The 22,480-nt window shown below is 40.7% G+C and overlaps 1 protein-coding gene across 3 annotated transcripts in view; it reads right to left on the minus strand.

Annotated features, from left to right (window-relative positions):
• Positions 1-22,480, minus strand: part of SUMF1 (sulfatase modifying factor 1) — an 89,550-nt gene that overhangs the window by 18,624 nt on the left and 48,446 nt on the right. For 2 of the 3 annotated variants that reach the window (XM_026501262.4, XM_048211650.2), the window contains exon 7: positions 18,863-18,976. The exons of the other annotated variant lie outside the window; for it this stretch is intronic. In XM_026501262.4, the coding sequence (XP_026357047.1) occupies positions 18,863-18,976 (114 nt within the window). The remainder of the gene's footprint in view (positions 1-18,862; positions 18,977-22,480) is intronic. 3 annotated transcript variants of the gene reach the window in all.

Genomic DNA, 22,480 nt, shown 5'->3' on the forward strand with positions numbered 1-22,480 from the left:
CATTAAAGAACTATTAATGTTGCCTGAGGAGGAAAGAAGGGCTCGGGACACAAGGATGGAAGTTGTGAACCTTTTGAAATCCACATTTGCAAACTACCTATTCATTTTTTTAATGGAAAAAAAAAAGGAAACATTTAGTACAATAAAAGTTAAAATGCTCTGGAATGTATTGGTTCCGTTTCACTGACACTCAGAGATAACACTGATTATTAAAGCCTAAAAGCACCTTTTATTTTGCATTCACCAACTCTTCATTATAATCAATTCTTACTACTAAATAGCACAATACATTTTTTCAAAGCAGGAAATAAAAGTCAGCCTCCGAAAAACGCTTAACCACCTTATCACAGACTTTCCTTTTTACAACCATCATCCTTTTAAGAACCAAATGAGTTAGGTACCACTCCAATGGTATTCAGATGCCAGCTGACTGTTAGCCTTTCAACTATTGTCAGAGTGTGGGCAGGTTTGGAAAGACTATTCAGTTTAAAACTAACAAGCCTATTCCTTTTAACACTAAAGGGAATCAGAGCTGAGCAGAAAAGTTGGGAGCAGTGGATTTACTCCTGGCTGGCAAAATCCAGATTTTTTGAGATCAGAAAATGCTTTTGAGATCAGCTAGTTCAGAAGCTCCCCATCTAAGCTCTTTGGAACTGAGAAAACAGAAATGCGAACTCTTGCACTTAGTCAAGATTTTGAGAAGACTTTTTAAAGACCTCATAAAATTATTAATGAAAAAACTGGTCTGGATAACCCAAACAGGTATTTTTTAAGGCGCTACCTCCTTCTGGTCTTATCAGCACTATCGACATTATTTGCCACATCACCCCCCAGGACAATGAGGTTCTCATGTCCCCTGAAATGACACTAGATCCTTTTTGCATAATATGCTAGTCCCCACTATCCATTAAACTTCTATTTATCTTGTAAGATTCACCTCAAGTTTTATCTCTTAGTGAAGAGCATGAGCTCTGCAGTCAGACAACCTGGCTGGCTCCAAGTCACAGCTCTGACCTTGACTGTGAGACTAGTCTAGTTCTAGTAAGGTAGCCCTTCTACATCCCAGTTCTTCCCCTGCAAAATGGAGATGACAGAGATGATAACAGTACCTATTTCATTGGATTGATGTGGGGATTAAATAAGATAATGCATAAAAAGTACTTAGCAAGTAATAAATGACAAATGTGCGGTTGCTGCTGTTATTATTATATAGTATTAGCTCATGACTAACTCAGGTTTCCCAAAAGTACCCATAAACTTAATAATCCAGGTGGCATGCAATTTCTAAAATTCCAAAATCAGAGAGATCACTTGACCCAATTTTTCAAAGGTCAAACCCCCAAAGGGGGACCAAGTTCTAATAAAATAGCTGACCTGTTAATAACCCTGTAGAAGGAAGACAGACTATCCTATTTTACAGTGAAATTCACATAGCTAGTCATTGCGTGCAGAAGTTGTCACCACCGCATTAGGCTTAGCCGAACGTGAATATTTTCAATGGTAAAATCAACATCAAAACATTCTGCGAGCCACAGAAAAAGTGGGTTGAACCTCACCTCAAAAAGTATTTAAAATTAGCTTTTGAACATGTGATTTGCTTCTGCACTACCTTCTCTCCCCCTGCCTGGTCCAAATGATACTATAAACACCTGAGGAGAAAACTGAAATTCATTTTTTTTTCAATTTGACAACGGCAGCTAGCCTGTATTTAATATCATTCCTGAGAAGACCCAGCAATCCTGTAAATATCTTAAAGTGCTTTAAATACTGTTTTCGTCTGTAGATTAAATCCTGCTTCAAAACAACCAATGACAATGATAGCTTTGAAAAAGCAATGGACAGCCAGTGAAGGAATTAATCAGCAAAGGTCATATATACCTGCTCCTCAGAGTCTCCTCCATTTCACCACACTCTCCCCCTGTGCTCATGCTAGACTCCTCAGGAATAATTCTGGATTGCTAGCTCACCCTAACCCCCACCCCCAACTGATCTGATTAGCTTTATCTCCAAAGCAGATCTCTAATTGATGGCAGCTATCATCTCCATGGTAACCACCCTGGTCCCAACCACCATTTCTCCCCTGGACCACAACAATGGCCTCCTAATGGGTCTTGCAGTTTCTTACACGGTATCTAATTAGAGCACAATAATACTGATAGAAGAGATAAAAGACTATGCCACAGTGAAAGAAACGCGACGAAAGAAAGAAAGAAAGAAAGAAAGAAAGAAAGAAAGAAAGAAAGAAAGAAAAGGAGTACGTACTTTATGATCCCATTCATCTAAAACTCTAAAAAATACAAACTAATATACAGTGACAGAAAGCAGATAATTGCCTGGGTATAGGAGGCAGACAGGGGCAGGATGAAGGGATTACCAAGGCACACAGGAAATTTTGGGTGATGGATATGTTCACTATCTAGACTTGTGATTTCATGGATACGTGTGTGTATATACTTTCTGATCTGTGTGCGTGTGTGTGTGTATATACACATACACATTGATGTATGAACTTATCAACCGGCACACTAGCTTTGTGCAATTTATGACAATTAGACTACAGTAAAGGTGTTCTTTAAAAATAAAAACAAACAAAATTATATTCTTAATAAAATATAAAGTTTGGGATTTCTTCAGATAATCCAGAGGAGGAGGGGAGCAAGGATTAGTGGGTGGAAATACAGAAGAAACAATATTAGACACGAACTGATAATTATTAAAACTAAGGTACTAAGAACATGGAGGTATTATACACTATTCTCTTGACTTTTGCGTATTTGAAATTTTCTATAATAAAAACAATTTTTAAGTTAAAGGAGAGAAACTCATAAACCAGGATAAACAAAATACTACACCTTCCAGAGCCTGACACTGCTAGGAGTCCAAGACTTCCTTAGAAGTTTAAGTGCAGGGGAATGTGGATTTAAAAGGACAGATTTTATTCTCCATTCTAGCAGCCTGAGAAGTAGGCACATTCCTTTGAGAGCTAAGTCCTCCTTTCCCTGGTTGGCTAAAAGCGAGGCTCTCTTGCACACTTGACTTTAGTAAAGCCTTCAAGCTGTCAGATTACGCGGGCTCTCGCGGATATGGTTCCAGGAGCCTGAAGTTCAAGACAAAAGACAAATCATCCAGCCGCCCATCTGAAGAACCGCATGCGTGCTGAAGCAGCATCCTGATAAATAAGCAAGTACCTCAGACACACACAAACACGAGCAGCATTTTTATCTTCCTCTACTTGAAGCCTGCATTCATGTATCTTCTAAAAGCAGTCTCAATCACCTCAACCAATTTTTAAAGAAAGGAACTCTCAGCTGACATCTGCTTAGAGCACGCTAACTCACCATCTCATCTGAAACCCACAGGAAGCGCTTGGGAAGCAGCAAGGGTCATGCCCATTTTAAACATGAGAAATACTGAAACCCAGAGATGAAATACATGGAGTGCCCAAGGTCCCACAGCCAGCAAGTGCCAGGGCCAGGAGTCGAGGTCTGCCCCACCTCTGTCCTGCCCAGCTTGACTGTCCTCCCAGCTCAGCAGCAACTCTGCCGAAACGCACGTATGGAGAAAAGTCAAATCCCAATAACACACTCTCTTTACCCAATGTCAAACCTGTCATAGGATTTTAAGAGTAGGTAGATGAAACCATTACTTCAAATAAAGCTTTTTCAGTTAGGTATAATTTCTTTATCCCCTAGCACAAGGACCTATGAAGATGGGACTGCAAGTAGCTTTATTTAGACATTGCATGAGGGGAGGAAAGTCATGATGCCCAAAGAAAGGTCAAAGAAAGCAAACTAGGGATCAGATTGGAAAGAACAGCACATTACACACAAAAACCAAATTAACAACCCCCACAGTATTTTGTCTGTCAAACCAGCATGCCCTGGGTGGTGATTAGCCTGTTAGTGAAAAGAATGAAAACAGCCATTTCTTCCATGCTACTTGCTTTACCCATGCTAGGTTAAAATGGAAGAGAATTTTCAAAAACTGTATTAAATTTGCTCACATTGTGGTGATTTCTCCATTTTCCAATGAAAAAAAAAATGTCACTTCATAGCCCAAGGTCTACAGTAACAATTCTTGCTTCTGGGGTAAGGCATAAAACCAGATATTTAAAACACCGATTCTAGTTATAGCAGCAAATAAGAACAACTAGTACTTAACTAAGCACATATTATAAGCAGGTATTGTTTTTAATGTTTGTAATCTTTAAAATCATCTTCTGATATAGGTTTGATTATTGGTAGGGCAATCATATAATTTATTGTCCAAATAAAGATAGTTTGGGGAACAAAAGGGGAAAGCTATTAATAATTGTGCCAGGCACAGCCACAAACCACAAATGTTCAGACACCCAATCATTAGCCTCATTTTACAAATGGAGACGTAAGGAGCAGACAGGTTAGACAGTCCATCCAAGGTCACATATCTAGTAAGCCAGGGTTCAAGCTCAGGTCGCCTGGCTCCAGGCTCATACGGGACTGCTCTGCCATGTGCCCCTTGGGAGCTGACACAGCATCAGATTTTTTTAAATAAATCATTCCACTGTTCAGTTTGAAGCACACAAACCTCTCCGTATTTCACAAGTTCACTGCAAGAAAATGACTAAAACCCAAGAAGAACGGTGAGTCTGGAGTTCATATTTTTAAAAAATAAAAACATTTGTCTGCTCTTGGATATGCAGCTGAAACATGTCCCTTGTTAGATATGCTTCTCTTAACCACTTCTCTCAGCATAGAATGTCTGCTTATTTCACTCAGGAATAAATCCATATTTAAAGCAGCCACACCCACCACTCAGACAGACATACTTAGATACCACAGATGCTTTAATGGTTTCAATGGCTCAAACTGCACTGGGTTTGGGGGTCTTAACATTATACCATAGAAGCAACTGCTCCATTTTATAGACCTGCTGCGTCAAGTCTCATCTTCCCTTGTGTATTACTGGAATGATTTTCAAAAACTTCCAAGGAAAAATCATGTCCCAGAAATAAGGTGGTAAGTAGGGAGCTCAACAGCTTCCTTTCATTACTAAAAAAACTACAGGCACCATAAATGAGCCACAACGTCAGGCAGATACGTAGAAAGTGTTTGTGTGAATATACAAGACCACTGCTGACATACTTTTTAAGGCAACATGATACTGGCATGTTTCACATCATCCCTTTTCTCGAATCCCTCAGTGACACCACTGTCTTTTTAGACTTATAGTTCTTCCTGCATCTTCCCTCAGACAACTGCAAGGTTTGCTTCAATGCTCCACTGAGTGTCTCCGTCAGATGGCACTTCACCAGACGGGCTGAAAGATCATGCCTTCCCTCCACCCACCATCACTATCTTTCCTCTTACCCCATATATCCCTTTCTTCCTAGCTGTGGTATAATAAAAAACAAACATTTGGTCTTTGTCTCTGGTTCCTGGCAAACAGCTTCTAAAACCCTTGGAATGTCCTCAGTGATGACTCTCCTTCTTTTGTAAGATAATGAGATGTTTCATTAGGGACAGGGGTTGGGTGTGTAGCTACCTTCAGGATGAAGCCTGGTTGCCAGAAAGACCAAGCCATTAGAGGGCTTGGAACTTTCAGGCCCACTCTTGACCTCCAGGGAGGGGAGGAGGACTGGACATTGGGTTCAATCACCAATGGCCAATGATCTGATCAATCACACTTACTTAATTAAACATCTGTAAAAACCTCTGAACAACAGGGTTCAGAGAGCTACCAAGTTGAACAATCGGAGGTGCTGGGAAGCTGGCAACCTGGAAAGGGCATGAAAGCTTTGTATCACTCCACTTCCATACTTCCCTATGCATCTCTTCTATTTGGCTATTCCTGATTTGTATCCTTTATAATTAACCAGTAATCATAAGTAAAGTAACTTCTTGAGTTCTTGAATTGTTGCAGTAAATATCAAGCCTGAAGAGGAGATCATGAGAACCCCCAAGTCTGTAGTCTGCTGGGCAGAAGTGTGCCTAGTGTGGTGATTTCTCATTTGGAGCTGGCATCTGAAATGAGAGCAGCCTTGTGGGACTGAACCCTTGATCCGTAGTGTCCGACACTAACTCTGGAAATAAAAAGTGCTGGGCTTACGACAGATTACAAGCAGGAAGTATCAGTGAGAAAACTGCAGAGATCCCACAGAGTGAGCCGTGGCAGGAGGCATCACCAGGGAGCCACCACACAGATGAGGAAGGCAGGAGAACCAGCATCTAGTCCGGGTTCTGTCACTCTACTCTTGACCTGAGTGTCCTCGCTTGTGAAATGCAGGTGCTGCACTAGAAACCCTACGAAGTCCTTTCTTCACCACCATTCAGCACAAGCTGGTGGATACATCCCAGATCCTTCCACTTTAAAGCTTCTCCATCCCAAATCATTTCGCTTTCTCTGGGATCCTTTCCACTAATGCTTGCCAAGACGAGAGGTAAGCAACACAACTGTCTTTCAGGTGCCTTAATCAAGGATCCGAACTTTTTTTTTTTGTAGTGAAATACCCATAACATAAAACTTACCATTTCATCCATTTTTAAGTACAAGTTGATCCTTCAACAACATCGTTTTGAACTGTACAAATCCACTCCTAGGCGGATTTTTTCCCCAATACACTGTAGTCCTGTAAATATATGTTCTTTTACTGATTAACACTGTCTTTTCTCTAGCTTACTTTATTGTAAAAATACAGTATACAATACATATAACATACAAAATATGTGTTAATTGACTGTTTATGTTATCGGTAAGGCTTTCAGTCAATAGCAGGCTATCAATAGTTACCTTATAGAGAAGCCAAAAGTTGCATGTGGATATTTAATTATGTAGGGGTCAGTGCCCCTAACCCTCCGTTGTTCAAGTGTCAACTACATACAGTTCAGTGGCATTAAGTACAATCAAACTGTTGTGCAACCATCACCACCACCCAAATCCAGCACTCTTTTCATCCTGCAAAACTGAAACTCAACCCATTAAACACTAAGTCCCTGTTCTCCCGTGGCAACCACAAGTGCTAAATGCACAACCACTATCCTTTCAGTCTCTATGAACCTGGCTGTTCTACGTACCTCATTTAAGCAGACTCGTACAATATTTATCTTTTTGTGACTAGCTTATTTCACTTAGCATGTCTTCAAGGTTCATCCATGTGATAGCCTGCATCAGAATTTTCTTCCTTTTTATGGCCGAATAATATATCATTGCATGTTTGTACCATATTTTCATTAAGCATTCATCCATCAGCGGACACGTAGGTTGGTTCCACCTTTTGGCTATGGTAAATAATGCTGCTGTGAAAATGGGTGTACAAATATCTCTTCAAGACCCTACTTTCAATTTTCTGCCGGAATATATCCCAAGTGGAACTGCTGGATCATATAGTTCTATTTTCAATATTTTGAGGAAACCTATGCTGTTTTCCACAGCAAGTCCCAGCAATAGTTGGAGCTGAGTTCCAATTTCTCCACATCCTTACCACCACTTATCATTTTCTGTTTTTTAAATAGTAGCCATCCTAATGGGTATAAAGTGGCCAAGGGCCTCAATTCTGAGAGCCACTCTATCCAACTTCCTGGCAGGAAGTAGAGGGGGGAGTGGGGAGCAAGGTACTAAGAAAATGGTTAATGCTCTGACCTATTAATGGTAGGTATTTAGGGGCTGTTGAAGAGGCATGGACGATAGTAATTATGGAAATAAATGGTAGCTTTTAGTACCATTGTTAAAGATCATGAAATACCTAGGATGACAACCAGTTATCATAAATATAGAAGAAGCAACCATTAAGAGAAAGTAAGTAGCCCACTGAAACTCTGCAACAAAGAACTAACTTTCTCATCATCTGCTATATGGAATAGAACATTCATGGTCTATCCAGTGGATTAGTTCTAAAGTACACTTCATCCTAAACAATGCAGGGTACATAGTAGTATCATCCTCAAGGAAGTAACTTCTGGGCCAACTAACCAAACCAACAAAATGACAGGGTACAGACTATATTTGCTGAAAGGTCTGCTCCACACTCAACCACTTTCATCTCTCATAATAATGGTATAAAACTATTCAGCCCTACTTACAAAGTCAGATATGGCTCTAAGCATTGCTTGAAGTGAGAAAAATAAAGTGTAGCCTTCCTAAGGATTTCATTTATCACATTCTCTTACTCTCACAACTTTCTGTGTTCTTCAGTGACAACTCATTAGCAGTTATGAAGCCAGTATAAGCAATTAGCTTGTGCCAAATGGTATTTATAAACATTATTTTCAAAGAATACTTGAAGACGTCCATGATTTTATTTTCAACATTTAGAAAATAGACAAGTGGTAAGGGCCCAATTCCATAAGTTCTGTTGCTTCATTAGAAGCAGTGTGTACTTCCTTTAGTAGATATGAACTAGAGACTGTCCACAGAAAGAAGCGTTATTTATAACCGCACACTACCAGATGGCTTATCTCCTTATCACATTCCTAAAAAGGTCCAGAACAAATGTCTTCCATGGATTTGATTTCAGGGTAAGGTATCAGTTCACAGCTTGCTAACTTACTGTATTTAAATTGTCATTACACATGAAACACAGTGGTCATAATTAGATTTATCAAATGCTTACTACATAACAGCCACTACACTAAAATTTTTCTTTGCATTATCTTACTAAAACTTCTCAGTAACTCCACAAGGGGTGCTACCATTTCCTTAACCAATGAGGAAGCTGAGTGAGAGTTTAAGTGACTTAATGTAGTGGGCTGAGCTAGGAAACCAGGTCCAACTCCAGAAATGCAAGCTTTCAACCATCATGTTATACTTCTTCTGTATATACAATTAAGTACATACGCAGGTATACGTAACTAGGTGACTTTGCTTGATTCCTTAACATCTGCAAGCTCCATGAGGGCAAGGGAATTATGTCTGTTGGATTCCCAGAACCCAACATGTGAGTCTGGCATTGAGTGGGCTGCCAATAAATTTTCCTGAATGAATAAAAGTATAAACTTATATAGAAATCACACATGTGGATATGTATATGACTACATTATAAATGTGTCTTCATGAAAAAAAATTCCCAGAATAACCTGGCAAAAAAGATGACTTAACTGTTCTATTTTTCTCTTCTCAATAACACGGTTTTATTTCCAGATCCTTAGGGAAAGAACAAATGAGTCACACGATGGCATAGGGAGTCATGAAAGGTAAGGCTATAGAAATGGGAAATGACACTATATTACTTTTACAATTAATTAACAAGTCAAATGTTGGGTACAAAAGCTGATTTGCTGAATCAATAATTTTTAAAAATAATTTAGTGGAAATAACAGATTAGGAAAGTAAGGACAGAAAGTTGATTTAAAATCTCAAGATGGAAGGAACGAGAGGCATAATTCCCTGCCTCTCCCTTGCTTTTGGAAGAAGCCACTGCATGACACAGCAATTCACATCTCCTAAATTATCTTCCATATTTATAACACTTCCCGAAATTCCTGACTTAATGTAGGCAGTTTGCGATAAAATACTACAAGGAAGTAAGTAGCCTTTCATGTTTTGCTTTTCAAATAACATCTGGAGTCCAGTAAACACTGTACAAGTCTCAAGATCAGGAGACCTGGGATTTAATCCTGACCCTGAAAATCAAATTCAAAATCTGGGGCAAAGTCAACACCTTTCTCTACTCTATGACTTATCATAAGAAATGAGTCTAAGACCACATGCCTCCTTTTGCACAAGCAGGAATATTTTGAGGATATGAGAAACAGAGAGAGAGACACTGAGAGAGAGAAAGCACTTTGAAGTCTTCAGGGGGGGGGGAACCTATAGATGTAAAGAATAAGCACTTTGACTTGATTCCTCACAAAAGCACTAGGCAGCCTGGGGTAAAATCAGGGTGATCAGGTCTGAGGCTTATCTCTTCTTTTGGAACCCAAAACACACTTTACACTAATAATCTAGAAAGCTAATATGGTGAAGGGCTTGGGCAACTGTCTTCAAGTTGACAGAGACCCTACTTTTTTTTTCTTTCCAAACAAGTGGGTAATGATTCCACCTCTGATTGAGAAGTGCCATGGGAAAATAGTTTATGAATATGGACTGTTGTGTGTCAAAAGCTATAAAGATGAGAATTATTCTGTGTGTTGGGAAATACACATATGTTAAATTAGCTTTTGTTGACTGCCAAGCATGATGAGAGAGAGATCTTGACTGAAAATGTTGCATAAGTTAGGGGCTAAGTGAGGAGAGTATTGGGAGAGTCATTGTAAAACCAAGAAGAAAACCATCCTAAATATGCAGAAAGTGGGACAAGAAGCCCATGGAGTGGAAGACAGGACGCCATGTGTGGTTGAGAAGGTCTGGTCCTGGAGGCAGCTTCTAACCTTCTGGCTGTCAATTCATACCTCAGAGGACAATGAGACAGGAGATTAAAACCTCTGCAAATGATCCATTATGTAGGCCTACTTCCACCTAGAATTTCGTGAGTACCCCTTCTCTGGCCAGAAAAGCTGCTCAGACCTGATTTTTCAGCTTTGGACCCAAATAAATAAGGGAGCATCTGCAAGCCCTACCACGCTCCTTTCTTCATAGCCCTTTCCAGGTAAGTAGCCTTACACTAATAAGGACACGTAAGTGCACAGAGGCACATGGAAAGAATAAACAACCTTTGAGAGGAAGCCAAAAACCTGGGCTTTGCGTCTGACTTCCCAAAGGTCAATGGGGCAAAAACTTGCTATTAACATAGAAGTAAGGGACCATAATTAGGGATTTTGAAATGCAAACTCTCTGTAGGCAAGGACTATAATGTTTACTCCCGCACATAGCACATGTTCATTAAATGTTTATTAAATAAATGAAAGAAAAAGAACTTAATCTGGTCCAATGAAAAACAGGAAGACGTGCTGAAGGGGAAAGGATTTTGACAAAGGAAATGTTCCAACTGAGAGGAAAATAATAAGTGGCTCTAGAGTAATGACGATGTGGCAGGCACAGTGCTAACTGCTCTAATCTCTTTTTAATCCTCAGAACAACCCAGGGTCCTTAACTGTGATTGTTACTCCCATTTTATAGATGAGGAAACAGAATCAAAGGATGTCATCCTCTTCCCATGAGGCCACCATGCCATCAAGTGGCAGAACTAGGATGTGGACCTAGGTCTGGATCATTTTTAAACCAGTCCTCTTAACCATGTTACTGCTGGCTGCTTCACCCGTCATTGTCTACTCTCCAAGCCGGTGCCAGACACTGGGGTGGTGGCCCAAATTTATTGTGCCCTAGGAATTGCTTGCTACATCCCTAGCAAATGTGTAGATGAAGCAATAGGGCGGACAAGGGCAAGATGACTCACCTAAGGCCCCACAACATTTTCAAGTTCAATCTCAGATGGAAACCCAGGCTATTGACCTCTGCTTTCATCAGGTAACAATGGTCCTGCAACTTTGTGCAGCAGGAAGACCCTGACTGACGATGGCAAATAATCACAGTAACAAACTCTTCACTCTTTCATTTAACACTTCTGTTATAAGCCCAATCCATTAGGCTGACCTTCTGTCATCCCAGTCTTACAGCACATGGCTTTCCCTTCCCAGGAGTGCCATACACTGTGAAAAAGATAGCTCATCAAAGCCCTTTTACTGAACATACCAAGCTAACAAAGACAATTTACAAGTCATTCTCCAAAACCCCTAGCTGGTTAGGTAAGAGAAATTCCTTAACCAGCTCTAATGCTCCCATAAGAATGGGAAAAATACACTTTAGCAAAACTAAAAAAACAAGCACACATGGATACAGGCATGCATACACACACACACACACACACACACACACACACACTTCACTATTTTTACCTTTACTCTGAGCATGGAAAGGGCATGACGCTTCAGGACTGAAGGGCAAGCGCAGGGCAGCTGTGGCGCAGGGTCCCAGCGGTGGGGTACTTATTTCAAGAAAATGAAAGCAAAGGAGAAAGAAGAGACAAAACTCCTTCTCTGCATACCATGAATTCCTCAAAGGGCTGCACCCTGTCTTTCCTATGTTCTGATGTCAAGGACCTAGCATAGTGACCTCACCGACTACTGCCATCCTTTCCAAGGGCACCTCCTCAGAGAAGCCCCCACAGCTCCAACCAGCAGAGAACAGAGGCTCTCACTTCTACCACATCAGCAACAATTCTTACCATAGTGCCTCTTGATTAATCTGGCCACTACCCAACCTCTAGACTTCTTAACAACCAGGCCTGTCTCATGCATCTTTGCATCCCGAAAACAGCCCTGGAACACAGAAGTGCTCAGTAAATGAGGGCTGAGCCCCTGTTCACAGTGTATCAATGATAAAACTACAGCCAACTCTGTCATTTATAAGAAGCTGGAAGGAAAAGCTACTATCATAAGTGACAGTGCTGACAGTCACAGTGATTTCTATAGGCTGTTTCTCAAGGTTGAAACCCATAAAAAACTGAACTTCATGGAGAGAAGAGACAGATTTTGCATTAAGTTTCAAAACACAGCTATAAACTAGAGAAAATTCAAAAAAGTTTTCCTTCAAACTACTTTAAAGAAAGTTACATGAAAAAACATCTGTATGGCAACAATATCTGGGGAGACATAGCCTAAAATCAATATATATGGGGGAAAGGAGGAAGTTTTATTTGGCTACAAGCTTTCTAGGGGCCAACAGTAAGATGCGCTCTTCCCACTGCTGCCTCACTGCTCATAAGAGTAGGAGGGCTCTCGATAATAGTGCTAGACGACTGATAATGATTAAAACCAAAGCTGCCAAATATTATATGCTTGCTATCTGCAAATATCGTGTTGGGCGATACAAACATTCTGTCCATCCCTCACAATTCTCTGAAGTAAGGCTCATCACCCTCTCTTAAGAAAGAAGCAAACTGAGTCCCAGAGTAGTTATGTGACTTGCCCAGTGACATACAATTGGTAAGCCAGAATTACAGCAACAAAATTCAAACCCAGTTCTATTGGATTCCACTGGCTCACCTCTTAACTGCTGACACAATCTATGAGACTTGATGAGAGAGAATGAAAAAGGACTGCCCCCGTATTATTAGCATGGATCAGGGAACATCTAGAAGGCTGAGAATGGTTCTGGGTGCCCATTTAGAAAAAGGGACCTTCCCCCACCCCCACTCATGTTATTCAGAAGAATGTAATCTGGGTTGCCTTGAATTGGAAACCAAGTTATTCAAGGTGCACCTGAAGGTTGGGGATGCTTATCTAGAAAGAGAAAGATGAAGGGGCACAGGCTGTGACTATCTTCAGGTATCTGGAAAGCTTTCATGTATAAGACAGAGAGAAAATGTGTCCTGTGTTCTCACCAAGTGCAAGATGAGATGAAGCTGCAGGAGAGAATACTTTGGTTGGCCAGAGGAACCTCCCAACAGTGAGAACATCTGATAATGGGATAAGTTGCCCCAGGTGCTAGAGAGGCTACAGGACCACAGAGGCCAGGGGTATCAAAGAAGGTATTCCTGCAGGGGTAGAAGCTGGAGGTGTTCACTTCCCACCTTCAAGATCCCCTGACCCTCCAAACTGAGAGAGGAGGCCATGATACATTTGAGTGTCCTGCTCTATTTGCTCAGGAAGAGTCAAAAGTAACATGAGACTGTAAAGGTAATTTTACTGTAAAGTAGAAACAGTGTTTTTACGATCTTCCAAAGAGCAACTAGAATTAGCATTTACTCTTTTCAAGCAAAAAGAAAGTGTTTAGATAATATGTTTGAAAATGTAGTTACAACATCTAAATATCTCAGCCATATATATTCAAACTTACTCCTATTTCCCAGCATTTTCTTTGCTGTCATTGGATGATCAACCTTGTTCCAGAACCACAAAGAAAAGTGGCAGTGGATAAACACGAGCTTTTCCTCCAGAATGATTTCCATCTTCCACTTGGGAGAAAAAAATAAAATTCTTTTCCTAAACATAGTCCCAAGACGGTGATATTTTGATCACCATGCTTTCCTCTTGGCACATACTAAAACACAAGGTAAACCATATTAATTTATCGTCAAGCTTAACTCAACTTCATTAACACTTCAGTGCTTTTTTCATTTTTAACACTAGGTTCCTTCTCCTTCAGATTGATTTACTCATGCCCCTGAAACATCCTCATTAAGAATATGTGAATGAAGTCCTTAGAGCAGGTAAAATCCTTAGGCAGGTCCTCCTAGCACAACCTGGGTACTCGATGCCTGCTTGCTGCCCTGATTAGGCTGCTGTGTGGGGCAGTCACGGGTGTGGCAGGCTCAACTAAGAACGAGGATGTGCTATCGACTGGGTTTTTTGCCAGGCTGACCCAAGGACAGTCACATGCCATTGGCAGAGCAGGACTAGGAGACAGGCTAAGCAGGAGTCCAACATTTTTGCTACACAAAATTCATGCATTCACGCAGTGGCAGGAGCCCAGAGAAGGAGTTACTGGGAAAAGGAGCAATCAAGTGTGGAGTCTAGAGGATGGACAAAAGTAATGTAAGTCTAAGTCCCAAGGGCCGTCATCCAACGGAAATGGAGTATTTGAGCGGCACTGACGAGTTTGGCACCTGCCAGCACGCCGGATGTGTGGATCTCAGGTCAGAGGGAAGGCGTGTGCCAAGTGTGATAGGCAAGGGCTCAGAGTGTCATTCAAAACCAGCAGAGTACAAACTCTGCAGACAAGGAGGACTTACAGCCTCCCTGGGCAATTCTATACCATGACAAAGCAGCCTTGCAAAACAGGACACATTTCCAAAACTGTCTAGGGCTATACGATCTAATTGAACAACCAAATTCCACACTGACAAAAACAAAACAAAACTCAATCTCCAGCTAACAGAATGTGGCAAGCAGCCAGGATTCATTCAAAGAAGGAATACTTTTTGGAAAACTTTATTCCCACTGGCCTTGAATGAACCACGAAGCACTAGCAAGTTTTTCATTGTAACGATGACTATGTGATATGCCAACAAAAGGTAAGGATAGGGGGAATATCAAGTACTCATTATTATATTATAAATATCACTTTCTTCCATTCTGCTTCCCAAAGCCAACATTCCTCAACAATTCTGCTTCACAGGACCATATAATAGCCCACTTAGGTAGCCAAAACAGAACTTACACAAAAACAGTAAACAACAATACTTTAAAGGTATAAAATATTTTCACATGCAACATTATCAAATTTAATTTTACAAATATAATCATTACCAATTTGCAGATAAGGAAAGTTAAGGTATTCTAAGTGTAGAGAGATGTCTTCACTATTAAGTGGCAGAGCTATAATCCAAGTTACTTTAACTAATTCCAAGACCAGAGTTCCTTCCCTCAGAAAAAAAAAAAAAGCTGTCCAAAAGAAACCATATACCTCAAAGTTAAGAGTGGGAAAGATCACGCCATCCCTTCCCATTTTCAGTAAGCAAGTCAGCATGGTACGTGGGTAGTGAGAGCGAGTCTGCAGGTGTTGGAAGTTAGGGTGCTACGGAAGCTCTACACACTCTTTTACTGAAAGCACTGTGTACTGCCACAGATTAATAGGGGACTTGGGGTGAGGTAACAGAAAAGGAAAAAAAAAAATAATGACTTTCAGCTAAGACCAAACCAACTGTCACTTCATAGGGTCAAATACCTCAGCCTCTCGCAGGACTGTGTGTACAAAGCACACAAGACATTTCTACCACTTGCTTTTGCCATAAATGACTGCCCAATAAAATAAGCACCAATGATTAACTTTTGCTCCCTGGAAGTCCTGGATAAGAAAAAGATATTCCCTGACTAGCCTTTGCATACAGAGCCCTGATTTTTCTTAATCTCCCCAAAGAAGCTTTAAAATGATTTGCCATTACGAGTTCGTCTCGGAGCTAACATATATGCATGACACTGAAGACGTCAGTTCCTGAGTCGAAATGTTTACTAATCACATGGATATTTTGGTTCAAAACACTCCCTGAACATGTCTATTTCCAACGAGCATTTGCTTTTGAAACACCTGAAATACGAAAAGTGGTCAAACTCCCTCAATTCTAGTTCTCTGGAACTGGCTTTGTTATATAGGACCAACTATTATGCACCACATTCTTTGCCCGGCACTGGAGATACACAGGCCCTTAGGGAAAGAGGGCAAGTAAATTAAGACCTCGGTGAGAAACAGAGGTTTTTACTAAACCAGATGAGAACTACTGTAGCTGTGAGGAAGTGCAGGGCCCAAATTCCAGAGCAAAGGGAAGCCCAGAGGTGAGCCTTTCCCAGCCTCACTTAGTTTCACCTAGGGGTTCTGTTGATTCACAACGGCAGCAGCTCTAAGGCTGAGAAGCTGAGCAGAACTTTCAATAGACGCATGGCCTAAGGAAACAAAAAACTGGATTTCAGGCCCTTCAGGGAAGAAGAGTCATAGTAAAACCCCTGTCCTTTGGTTGGCACCCTGCTATATGGCCAGACTAGCCCTCACAGGGACTGAAGCTCAGCTTCAAAACATCTCCGTTTCTGACTGGAGTGAGCTCATCTGAAATAGAAGCTTCCAGAGGCAAAGGTGAATCCTCTCTAGAGAAAGATCACACTATCCAGACCCCTGATTACATCTACAATCTTTCACATCCACTGTGTGGTACTCATTCAAATACAGCCAGGCATGTGAGGAAACAAGATGTGACTCCAAAACCAAGAACGACATCAGAAGAAAGTCAACGGGGCAGCCAGATACCAGAGTTATCAGATGCAGACTTTAACATACAATGACTAAAAACCACAGTGAGACAGCGCTATCCATCAACTAGAATAGCTTAAATTAAAAATATTAACAATACCCAGTGCGAACTTGGAGAATAGTTTCTGTTCTTTTTCTCTGGTTAATAGAAATAGGTAAGTACAGTAAAATGTTAATATATGTTAAATGTAAATGATAGGCATCTATTATACTACTTCCTGTACTTTTCTGAATTTTTGTTAAATTTTATAATTCAACATTTAAAGAAGGAGAAGGTATGACTAAAAAGAGATCAGCAAGGATTACATTATGTTAGCCTTCAGAAATTGTATTCAAGAGTCTGTACTTTCTTCTTTAGAAACCAAGAAGCCACTGAAGGGTTTTAAACGGAGGAAAGGCTGCATTAGACCTGTTCTCTGTAGAGGTCATTGTGGCTGCCCAGTGCAGAGAGAGAAGGAGGGCCCAGCTGGGAGGCTGGCGTCATCATGTGGATGGGAGATGCTGAGATGCAGCGGTACCGGAAATGAAGGTAGTTGTAAAGATCTGAATGATGGAGTCTGAGTTTTCTAGGAAGCTGGGATTTAGTTCTCCAAACAGATGAATCTAATCCCAGTCAAATCAGGAAGGAAACGAGGCCAGTGTGACACAGAGAAATCTAAAATGAGAACAATTTATAAAGCATGGACAACATAGATAGAGCCTGGGACTGGGGAAGACAAGAAAAATGTGAATTTTTCTGCAAATCCTTAGAAGAAACACAAGCGGTTCTAAGACGGAAAGCTAATAAGCACTCAGCTTGACAACAGATGGTCAGATAGATACATTCACAACTTGCCAGAATTCTGAAGCCTTGTGCACCCCCTTCCAAACATGCAGATGCTTTTATCTGAGGGGGGAAAAGAAAATTCTATTTCTGATTCTGACAGCAAATGCCAAGTCACATCTTGCCAGTAGAGGATGGCGTTTCCCAATCACAAACCTACAGAGAACTTCACAATCTTATTCTCGTTTTGGAGAGAAGAGTTGTCTCTGACCTCTACTTCTACCAGCCCTGCCAGAAAGTACAAGGGAAATGAGGGGGGAATGGCAGTTTCTGAAGAACTCAGCTTTTTCATCTGCACCCAAGAAAGTAGGTTTATGTCTCCAGATTATTCATGAGCAGCCCACGTGTTCTTCTGTGAAGAAAAATCAAGCATATCAAACAAATTTATCCTCATATTCTGAAAAATGGCCTGAGGCACAGAGTCTGACAATTTCTTCAATTACTCGAGCTGCTTAACCCTCCACTGAGAAGAGATCGAAGAATTAATTTTCTTTACCATGAGTCTTTGTGCCTTTCCCAAAGATTAAAGATGAAAACTGAGCATATTAAGTTCCCAGTCTAGCTAGTTTGGGTATAAATATATATTCTTGGGTCTGACTTATGAATGTCTAGTTTGTTAGAGATAGGGTTTTTAAATGGTTCTTTCCCCCCAATCTGTTCACCGAACAAAAAATATTCAGACACGTTCTTTTTAAAGGAAGTACTTCCCACCTACATGCCCATGTAGTGTCTTAATTTTTGTATATTCTCCTGGCAGAGCTTGGTTTTAGGGGCAGAGGAGAATACCAGTTGTATCCAACATTCTGATACCAGAGTAAGTAAAACTTAGATAAACATGGTTGTCTTAATTGCCAAGGCATATGATGCGTTGAACTGACATACTGCAGAGTTCGGGAAGTAATCACTAAGTGACTCAACTTCCTGACTCAACATTCACCAGAAAATACCCTTGCTCATTTTCTCTAAATGATGCCCCTGAATCAAAATTTTAGCCAATCAAAACTCAGGCAATTAGCTGCATGATCAATACCATCTAGCAGATCTCACTGATTATTACTAAAAACATTAATGAATTTTCACATAGTTATTTAGATATCTCACTTTGATCAAATTTTTATGAGACTGAATATAATTTCTAAAGTTATAGGCAGAATCCCTCAAATAATTATCACCATCTCAACCCAGCAGCATATAAAATGTTCACAGACATTTCTGCACAATGCTTTAAGCTTGAAATAAGAGACATGTGCTTAATATCCCTTTGGGGGAAATTCCAAGATGAATTTCAAGGGCACACAAATACTCCCCAGAAACACAAAAAATTCTTGCCTGCCTAGGGGATGGATGCAACCTTCTCACGATATGCAGTCTGAGAAAGATACTCACTGGATTAAGCGTTTTTTCAACAGAATGGTGAACGGTCCACCAGTCTGAAGTCCATTCCCACACGTTCCCTACTATATTGTATAAGCCATAACCATTGGGAGGAAAGGCATCAACCTAAAATTAAGAAAAGGGAAAATGCTGTCAAACTACTTATCTTGTTTAGAAAAGATCTTTGCTACAGAAATGCACTAAAAGAGCTATAACTTCAAAGTATGAATATTAATTTTCATCCCAACAGTCAAAACGCAATTTGGCCAATGTAAAAACAAAGAAAGAGACATTTTTCGGCTTTGAGTTCTCAAGGGGAGTTTAGAAACTTAAGGAGAGTTTGTATCACATGGTAGGAGAGCCAATAAAACTATTCCTAATAGAGAGACTAATAATAATAAGTTGAATCTGTATCTGATGGGAGGAGGGGACAGGATGATATTTCAACCCTCAAAAGCATTACAGAAACATCATATTAGACCCAGTATAAGTCTTGTCATCAGAGCTAAGGTATGTGGCCCCACAGTGTCTTTTAGCACTGAAAGCCGCCAAGCCACTTCGGTCCTCTCCACCAGCCCCCTACAACTCACTCTTATCTTTAAGCCTCAGACATTATCATCAAAACACTGAGGGGACTTGTTTTTCTAAAGAAAATGTGAATTCATTATCAAGCATATTTGTAAGAGAAGGTTTGCAGTCAGTCTCCGGAATCTGGAAGTATGAGGCCAACTGTAGGGGTTCGTCAGCAAGCAATTATATCACATTTCAAAGGCAGGTCAGACAGTCTGCCACATAATACTGTCACAGACACACAGCCAAAGTATAAAGCTTTTTTAAGAAGGAGGGAGGGGAGAGGGATGAGAAAAAAAACTTTAAATGAGCAACAGTAAGTACAGACAATTATGCTATTGTGTATATTCAACTTAAAATTTTTTCCCAACATTTTTCTAATGGCAATTCTCAAACATAAAGAAAAATTTCATTAAAAAAAATATCAAGTTACCTAGAAATCTTTTTTTTTTAAGATTGTATTTATTTATTTGAAAGAGAGAGAGAACACAAGCAGGGGGAGGGGCAAAGGGAGAGGGAGAAGCAGACATCCTGCTGAGCAGGGAACTTGACCTGAAGGGGAGGGTTTGATCCCAGGACCAGAGGGAGATCAAGACCTGAGCTGAACACAGACACTTAACCCACTGAGCCACCCTTAAAAATCTTTTTGTAAAAAATAAAATAAAATATAAAAATAAAAATATTTTTGTAAATTCATGTTTTTCCCATACTAATAAAGTAGGACTAAAGAAATGAATAAACTAAAATTCACTTTTATTTGGCTTCAGAAGGTTTCAGGTCGACATATGAATATGGATGCATACTTGGGCAATTCAGAGCACTTCAAAGTTATGAAGCTACTCCTTAAAAGAACTTCATCTGGATGAGTTGGAACGCTAAAAAATGTTACCACTCTGCTTCCATACTCAGCACTCATTATGGAAACAGCAGTACTTATTCACTGCTTCATTCAGTAATTCCATGCATGTCAACTGAAGGCAGGATGGGTTCGATGACGTAAGACATCAAAGAGCTTACTGAGGGAGAAAAAAGAATATACCCAAAACAAAAAATCCAATTCTGTAAGACTCTGGGATGAGTAGGAAAGTGAGTGGGGAAAATATGCCTCAGAAATTCCCAAGAGGGTCAGGATTTCTGGCTGCAATGATTTCTGGCTGTACCCCCTCTACAAAGGTAGAGGTGTCTTATTGGAATCAAGGTCAGAGTTCAAAATTCAGAGAGACAGTAAAGGCAGAGAGGCCACAGGCATGAACTGTTCAAAGAATAGGGAGATGATCAGAAAGAGCAAGGTGGAATAAAAGCTGGAAGGAATGGGAAGAAAAAGAAGAAATTTGTTTCATGAAGAGAAGCAAAGGAGCCAGGGGCCCAAGAGCAATTAAAAGAGGAAAGAAATATTCTGGAGGAAGGAATCATTTCTCGGGCTCATAGAACACACAAGCGGAGGGGGCTCTCCAGTCCGTCTGCTGAGATCCTGTTTATGTGCCCACACTTAGCAGCTACTGAACAAGCAACTTAACCGAGCTGGTGCTGTTAAACCATGAAGATGAGGAAATAATAATATCTACTCAAAGGTTTGGGGTTTTCTCCCCCCTTTAAATAATCTGATGTTTAAGTAAGGTAAAATCTGGAGGTCACCAAGCCCAAAATCACCATCTGTTATTAAGGAGAATAAACCTTGTAACTGCTCATTATTAAATTAATTGCACTAACCAAAGCTTCCTTCCAGGAAACTCAAAAGAAAACAAATGTGTATGAGAAATATTTCAAACCCACTTATTTTCAAGTGAATGAACTGATATGCATTAAAATCAAAACACACTAATAGTTGCATAAGAGCAGCTTAGCAAAATAAAAATCCAATTCTTTAGATTCGCTGTGGTCAGAACAGTGTGCTCCGTCCAGACCAGAAGTAATAACATACATGAAAGACAGGTGAGGGGCTGTTTCACTGCAGTCCATTCCCTCACTGAAAATAAACTCCTTCCCTCAAATGACCAGAGCTTGTGGACACAAGAGCAGCGAAGGTGGACGTGAGATAATTCTCTGGGAATTTTAGTCCCGTTTTGTTGAGTCCCATTTTGAAGATATGGATCTTGTTATGTCTCTTTCCAAACACAGGTGGAGGCCGCCTCTCTGTGGTCTGCTGTTTCCTTCTTTCCAGGTCATGTTTCTCAAGTTAGCTGTTGGAGGGCCCCTGGTACCTGTTCTGATTTTGTCTTAGAAACATCCACGGCAGCTTCTTCAGGTAAGTTCTGTTGAATATATTCCAATATCTATAGACATCTGCTGCACTCCCAGTTAAATGTTCCGATGCTAAACATCTGTAAAGTGTTCTTATTTCACGGGGAACTTTGTGTTTTCTGAAAAGGGGCCCGGACTTAAGGATAAATGACTATTTTCCTTGGAGGCTCAAGTGCTTAAATAAGATAGGAAATCCTACAGCAGTAAGCACTGTAAAATATTCGTAACTGTCCAATCCTGCCTTCTCATGGCTCTTTACTAAAACTGACAAGAGCTTATGTAATTTGGTCCATCAGGAGCCCACGTGCCTTAGCATTCAAGGCTTGCTGGAGGGCCCTCCTTCGACAGCCTCTCATCCAGGAAGGGAATCCAGGCTGCTGAGGCCCTTGTCGTGCTAGTCTCTCTTGTGTGTTCACTGCCAAAGAAGGCTGGGTATGGGCCTGACACTCTGCAGCACCCATCGCAGGGGAGTTGCTGCACACTCCTTACCAGCGTGGTTCACTTCAATGGCCACAGTCCTGCTGCCTGCATCTACCAACATCTTTCCGGGGCTCTCATAAGCATCCTCACCGAGCACCTTAACTGATACTCTGTTCATCCTGCACCGCCAGTTCTGTAGACCAAAAGTGGCCCATGAGGCACTGACTGGGCTTCTCACCCATGTAAAGTCTAAGAAAGGGCAGAGCTCCTTCAGTCCCCGAGACCTGGAATCACTTGTTTTGCAGAATACAACTATGTGCTTGAAAAAGTACTAGCTATAGGGAAGGAAACTCTGGAGGAACCAACTTTGAGATCAAATGATTAGTCTTTTGCTTCCAT

The sequence above is a fragment of the Ursus arctos genome, unplaced genomic scaffold (assembly GCF_023065955.2).
Source record: "Ursus arctos isolate Adak ecotype North America unplaced genomic scaffold, UrsArc2.0 scaffold_14, whole genome shotgun sequence".
NCBI classification, from domain to species: Eukaryota; Metazoa; Chordata; class Mammalia; order Carnivora; family Ursidae; genus Ursus; species Ursus arctos.